The sequence below is a fragment of the Merops nubicus genome, unplaced genomic scaffold (genome assembly GCF_000691845.1).
Source record: "Merops nubicus isolate BGI_N331 unplaced genomic scaffold, ASM69184v1 scaffold1154, whole genome shotgun sequence".
NCBI classification, from domain to species: domain Eukaryota; kingdom Metazoa; phylum Chordata; class Aves; order Coraciiformes; family Meropidae; genus Merops; species Merops nubicus.
In genome coordinates, this window is record NW_008604633.1 from 1 (window position 1) to 7230 (window position 7230).

The following is a 7230-nucleotide window of genomic DNA, read 5'->3' on the forward strand; positions in this document are numbered from 1 at the left end:
GCCTTGAAAGGTCCCTTCCAACCTGAATCATTTCATGATTCTGTGATAACCCTGAGGAAACAGCCATCTGCCCTGTCACCCTTGGATGGCAGCTGTAGGATGCCAAGGCCAATACCACCCAGAAGGCTTTTAGATAAATAAATAGGGAATAGACTTCCAAGTGAGAAAGAAATGGTAGATAAGGCAGAGAAAGGCCTGTAGCTGATTTTTTGGCTTCTATTTATCTCAAAGATATGCAGGGAACATATCTGAAAGCATCCTGATTTATAAACCCTTAACTTGAGCCAGTCCTCTGATCCTCTGTGAAATTCAGCCACTCTTTTTCCTTCTCACAGGTATTGAATCTGGGAGCTGAGCAAGGACTGCTGGTCTCTTCAGATATTTTAGAGTCCAGATGACTGCATTTCCTTACAGAAACATCTGTACCCTCTGAGGTCCTCGAGGTTGGTTCAACAGCTGGCTGACAACACTGTCACTGCACAACAGATGAGTCAGGCAGGTTTGCCAGGGTGTTGGTAGCCCCCCATAGAATCGTTTAGGTTGGAAAAGACCTTTAAGGTTGTTGAGTCCAGCCATTAACCCAACTCTGCCAGGTCCACTCTGAAACCACATCCCTAAGCACCACATCTACATGACTTTTAAAACGTGTCCAGGGCTGGTGAATCTTCCCTGGGCAGCCTCTTCCAGGGCTTGACAACCCTTTCAGTAAAGAAATTTTTCCTAATATCCAACCTAAACCTTCTCTGGTGCAACTTGAGGCTGCTGGGGGTTTGAATCCTCCTGTTGGACTCAAGACCCACAGTGCTCCTGTCCTCTTCATCCATGGGCCTTGGTCTTTCCCTCTGCTCTTTGGGAAAGCAGTGCATCAGTAGCAAGTGTTATATGTGTGCCAGACTACATGGATTTAAGGCTCTTCCTAGATCTGGGCATGTTCCCCTACTGATTTTTTGGGTGAAAAGCAGCAGTCTTCTTCGTCTCTGCTCCACCATATTTGCTCAGAGAGTTTCAAGCCAGAAGCAGAGATGGGAGAGGCTTGTTGGAGCTGAGGAACATTGGCTGCCCAGTAACCCCTGCATGTTTCCACAGAAAGTGGAGTAAAAGCACCAGAAGGAGAGCTGCCTCCACCCCCAAAGGGAGGTAACTGCTGAATCCTAGAGATGCCCTTCTGCTTTTAAAGGTAGCCCTCTTATCTCTCTGAAGCTAGGACTGATTGCCAAGAGTGGGACAACATTAGGAATGGAGGAATTTGGTCATTGCTCTTGACTCCTTCTCTCCATGTGTCTTCTCAGCTGGCAACTGATGCATTAAACCATTCAAATTTCAAGCTGGTGACATTTTGTACTTATTTGCATTTCAGTCATTCAAAAATGATTGGTAGTTGAGCACAAGATTTTATAAAGTATCCTCATAGAGGAATAATTTCCTCCCTATGTCTTCTGCATCCACAAAGGCTTCTCCCATCCTTCACTTCTTCGAAACGCTGGTGGTTGAAAGAAAAGCAATTAAGTTAATCACTTCATTTGAAATGTTCCCCTCTATCCCATTCTCTTGCTCCACGATCTGGTTTTGTCACAGTGGAAAGATAAGCCCAACAGGACTCTGCTGAACAGTTCATTTAGAACCTATCACATATTTCTTTTTCATAGAGTCAGCTTAAAGCACGTTAATTAGCTGCAGGGCCCATCTATGCTTCAGGGTAGAAATCTCCCAGTTACAGTAATTGCTCAATTCCTCAAACTGAGAAAACAAAGAAACAGGGAAAGCGATTGAATGAATCGATGTAGATGGTTTGATGGTATTTAGGATCATGATTTTTTGAGGATGAGAGGGTTTTGATTGGGTGTGTGCATTCTCCTTGCCATGGGTGGAGTGTGGGGTGTAAGCTGGCAGGCAGCAGGGCATTCATTTTATTCCATTCCTGCAAACAGCACGTGTAAGAAAGCACAGAGATTCCCCAATTAACAAAAAGGCAGCTGAAGTGACATCCTTGTTTCATATTCCTAGTGCTGAATGTGGCTGAAATATTTAATCACATGCACAGTGTGTAGATATATATATAAAACTTTAAAGATATTACCCAATATTGTGAACAAAAAGCCTGAGTTGAAAACAAGTTCTTCACATTTCACCAAATAGCAAACCTGGGGAAGATCTACCTAAGCACAGCCTGCTTTATTAATTTAAATGTTTTTCCTCTTCAAGGCCATTTTTTTTTCTTTCCTGCAAAGAAATTCCCTTCTGGAAGGAAGTTGTGGTCACTTCCTATTGTGATCATAGCACTGGAAGGAGCAGAAGTGCTAGTCTGGAGGTAAGTCAGAGCAGCTGGGGTCATCACTGTTGTCATATAAGAGGTCTACAACCTCCTCCTGAAAAGAACTCACAGAATGGTGGGGGTTGGAAAGGACCTCTGGAGATGATCTAGTCCAACACGTTTGCTAAAGCGGGGTCGCCTACAGCAAACTCCTTCAGGACCATGTCCAGGTGGGTTTGGGATCTCTCCAGAGCAGGAGACTCCACAGCCTCTCTGGGCAGCTGCTCCAGGCTCTGCCACCCTCACAGGGAAGAAGCTCCTCACGTTTCCTTAAAAAAAACTGAGCTAAAAATTAAAGATTTTTCCATTTAATTTCTAGCCAAGAAACTACTTTTTAATGTCTCCAGAAGAGCCCTGAGTCAATGCTTTCTTCATTTCAGTGAGGTACCTTATACTAATTATATGGTTTGGGGTCAGCATTTATGCCTCCACTTTTCATATACATCTGAAGCTTGTTTTACTGATAATATTTAAATAGTGAGTCATCTCCAAAATCTTGACGATCTAATACCACGTTAGAGTGAAATCTTTTGTTAACTCTGCTAAACACTTGGTTATCCTGGCACATTTAACTTAGTTATTAAACAGAAAACAAGTTCAAGGGGGGGAAAAAAATGCATTTTTAATGAAAAATCCTCAGCTGAGGCTCAGCTTCCTCTCTTGAGCATTTCTTATTTGCTTAGTAGCAAACCTTGGAAGCCCATCAGAGCTTTCAGACTGGGCAGAAGTAGTCCTCATGAGTGGGTTTGTCCTACATGTCCTACAGAAACCCTCATGAGTGGGTTTGTCCTACATGCCCCAAGCACAATGATGGCTCTGACAGCTGGGCAGCTTTTCACTGGTTCTTCTGCATGAAGAAAATAGTATTAGAGGTTGAGCTATGATTGCTATCACAGTGAAGCAAGAAAAAAGGCTCCTGCCTTCCTGTATGTGGGCTGAGAAAACCCTCAGCCCTTCTTGAGCTACACAAAGGCTCTTTTTTTTTCTCCCCCCAACACTGGTTATCTATGCTACGGGTGCATGAAATGGCAAAGGAGAAAGGAGAAGTCCCAAAAAACAGGATAAAATGTAAGTATTTTAGTTTTATAAGTAAAGTAAAACTATAATCTGTTTCTGAGTAATATAAAATGTTGGCATCTAGGCTGTATTCTTGAGCTATACAAAGGCTCTTTTTTTTTTCCTCACACTGGTTATCTATGCTACGGGTGCATGAAATGGCAAAGGAGAAAGGAGAAGTCCCAAAAAACAGGATAAAATGTAAGTATTTTAGTTCTATAAGTAATGTAAAACTATAATCTGTTTCTGAGTAATATAAAATGTTGGCATCTAGGCTGTATTTATGCTGTTTTATAACAACAAAAAAAATATTGTACCTTCTTTGGGACAATATTCAGAGGAAAATTAATTTGTGTCAAGTGCAGAAAGCCTGGAAAACTTTTCCTGTAGCAAATTTGCTAGGAAAGCAAAATTTCTCCTGCCTGTCTCAGGAATATGAGGCTGCTATTCAATTTTAACTATTTAAATGCTTCCAAGATCATGCATTTTAAAAGGGAGCAACCAGAAAGGTTTATGCCAGTCCTGGACACAACACCACAAGGGTGTTCTGAAGATGCTTTGCCTGATGCTTCACAAATCAGAAGTTTTCTGAAAATGTTTTGCAGGTGCAGTGTACACGAGTGCAACAGAATTAAGAACTGCTGATTAAAGCAAGCTTACTGATTTCAAACCTCAAAGGAATCACAGAGAGAAGACACTGCTTATTTTAAGACACTATTTTTTCAGCTCTTACTTTGTTCCTTTGAAACTCTTTGTAAGGTAAGGACAGAAATGTGTTTGCAGCCCAACTGAATAGTCCACCTTGTGCTTTAAGTCTAAATAAGAATGCAGCTGTACATGGTGATGTTCAACGAGTGCCAATAGGATTATCTCTTTCAGAAGATTGTTCCTAAATTAAATTTCAGCTTTTTATCACCTTTCCTTGTAGAGGAGCTCAGGTGAAATTCTGCAGCAAAAAAGATTTTGAGCTGAAGCAAGAAGAAACAGAATTTTCATCTGCAGGGCTTTATTTTTAGTGTGCTTTATGCATCTAGAAACCAAAACTGCTGCTGCCTTAAGGGTGTCCTGCACCCATCCAGCAAGATGTTAAAAAGGTGGCTCAGGTGTCTTCATAAATACCCATAAATCAGTATTACAACCTCTTCACAGCTTAGTTTTTTTCCCCCCTTCAATTTTAGCTTTATAACGAGTGCAGACTAAGCTTGTATAATTCACACACAGTGTCTTGGTTATTTCAAATAACTGAGTCTAGAAGCTGAATCTCGAGGCAAATAATTGAAAGAAAAATCCTGGAATGTAGTTTAGTAAATTAAAACCTCATTTATGAAGGTATCAAATGTGGTTTTAACACTGAGAGGCTATTGTTGTCACATACAATAACCCATGTTATTGGTTCTACATATACAGTATGACAACAGTTATGAGCTTATTTACTACATGGGCTACACAACCTCAAACCCAACTCAACAAAACGTCCCTTCATGAATCTGTGACATTTCAGAGTTAAAGAAAACATGTCTAGTTTAAAACTACCCCTTTTTCTCCTTCCAGTGACCTTTGAAAGAGGAGGATGCCCAACAGCAGCATAACCCAGCAGAACCACTCCTCTGAGATGCTGCCAGACACCTCGGAGGGCCTCCAGGTGGTTCTCATAGCCCTGTACACCATCAACCTGGCTGGGGGCACCCTCGGAGTCATCCTGATGTCCTATCAGTTGTTCCAAAGGAGAACACGATCTGTGATGACCGTCATGATCATCAGCCTCTTGGTGCTGCACACCTTCATGCTCCTCAGCATCCCCTTCCGCCTCAGCTACTACATTTTAAAGCAGTGGAAATTTGGGATGTTCGCCTGCAAGCTAGCCAGTGCCATCATCTACCTCCACATGTACAGCACCTTTGCATTTTACGTGGCCATCATCCTGCTACGCCTCTTCCCACTGGAGTTTAGGAGGTGCTACACCCAGCTCTGGGTGGCTGCTGTCTGGTTGGTGGGAGTGCTGGTGGTCACACCCCTTCTTCTCTCCTACTACGGCACCTCTAGCACCTATCACTCCTCCCAGTGCTTCCAGTTCCACAAGGAGATGAGGAAGACGCCCATGGTGATCATAAACTACTGCTTGGTTGGGATTTTGGTGGTGGTTTGTGCCCTGCTCACCGTGATCCAGTTATCTGTCATCTGTAGACTGGCTGTGAAGTACTGGCCCGACATCAACTCCCACGTGGAATTCAGGGCTCAGGCAAAGAGTTTCTTCTTCATCTTGGTGACATTAGTCTGCTTCATGCCTCATCACGTGTTCCGAGCGTATTACATCCAAAACAGGCACCTGGGTGAAGACCAGAAACTACTCTCATACAATGAGATTTTTTTGGCTTTAACATCCATGTGCTGCTTGGATATGTTGTGCTTCATAGCAGGAATAGCCCACTGAACTCTGAGCTACCAGGGAACCCAGCTGGGGCGTGTCAATACTGACTTTTGGCAGCAATAAAACTCTGCTGGGACTTTGCTGAGGTCAGACACACGAGTCTTACTTTAGTCTTTGACCTAAGAGTCGTGCCTTGAAGCTTCATTAAGATTTTCCTCTGCTGTCCCTCTCTAACAATTAGTAACCATTCCTTTCTAGTTCTCCCTCAAAGTGTCTCAGTAACAACCTGCTGTGTCCACTAAGCTGCCCACTTTGAAGGTCCAACACCTTCTTCTGGCAACTGTGACACTGAAGGGAAGAGAGAGAACAAAAAGTCCTTTATAGGATTTTTGATCTAGTGATTTTAGACAGCAAGGACATCACTCTGCTCAAATAAAAAGTATTCCAGGCATGAAACAGGGGATGAATGAAGTGTTGTAGTAGCATACTTCAGCAGAATCCTTCTTTTCTTCACTTATACAAAGTATATATTAAATTAAATGATATGAAAACACTCATTCTCACAACTCCACCTTTACTTGCTCCGTTCCAAAACCACAAGCAGCTCACTGAACTGTTGGTAATTACACATTTAGAGAGAGAGCAGAACAGCCCACAGGCTTCAAAACTTGGGCCTCACTCTTCTGCCAGGACTGGATCTGTGGCTCTGATCCCTTAGGTCCATTGCAGCCAAAGAAATACAAGTTACTGAGGTCCCATAACTGGATCTGGAATTCAAATCAAGGGCTCTGCTCCTTTGCTGAAGAATCAGCTGCTCTCTAGGACATGGAAATATTTTATTAGCCTTCAAAAAAAGCCTTTGATGTCTGGTCACTTTCAGTTGCCTGTTGATTTATTATCAGATAGCATCTTTTTTCCATTTGCACGTGTAACAAAGCAAAACTAGAATAAACTAACTGAGCTGGGTTTAATCTGTTCAACATCTGCTCCTGTATATTCCTACAAACTCCTGCTGGAGGGTGTATTTTCTCCATTAGAGGCATTATATTCCTTGGGAACCACATTCCCTTCTGGGAGCCTCTGGTGTATCTTCACCATGTAAAAGGTTTTTCAGGACTGCATTCTCTCTGTTCTGCTCACCACAGAAGGTTTCTAACCCCTCTGCTGAAAGCCCCCCTGGCATTTGCTGCATCCTAACAGCTTGAGGCCAGATTTCTCCTACCCCAGGCTCCCAGGAGTCACACAAAGGTAAGCTTCCTCCTTCAGAGCCCCAGAAGTTGCCAGAATTTTTAGTCTGGCACTTTTTGCTCCAGTAGGGTTGTGATCCCTGGCTTCAAACAAGTCAAAACTTCATTTTGGGAGGGTTAAAAGGTTACACCTATAAAGTAAAGCTGGTGATGCCTCAGACTGATGGCATTTCTTTGAACAAAACATCTTGCATCTACTTTGTCCATCCTGAATAAATGCTGCTTCTTTAGATTTCCACTAAAATCTC

At 42.7% G+C, this 7230-nt stretch overlaps 1 protein-coding gene across 1 annotated transcript; it reads left to right on the forward strand.

The window, feature by feature from the left end:
- Window positions 1-4937: 4937 nt before the first annotated feature.
- On the forward strand, window positions 4938-5798 carry LOC103771734 (probable G-protein coupled receptor 141). The gene has a single exon (XM_008939039.1). It carries the CDS (start codon window positions 4938-4940, stop codon window positions 5796-5798), a length of 861 nt encoding a protein of 286 aa, XP_008937287.1.
- The last annotated feature ends 1432 nt before the right edge of the window (window positions 5799-7230 follow it).

Bases quoted from the DNA above. Each gene is read 5' to 3' on its own strand.
- LOC103771734 (XM_008939039.1), top strand. From the start codon at position 4,938: ATGCCCAACAGCAGCATAACCCAGCAGAACCACTCCTCTGAGATGCTG.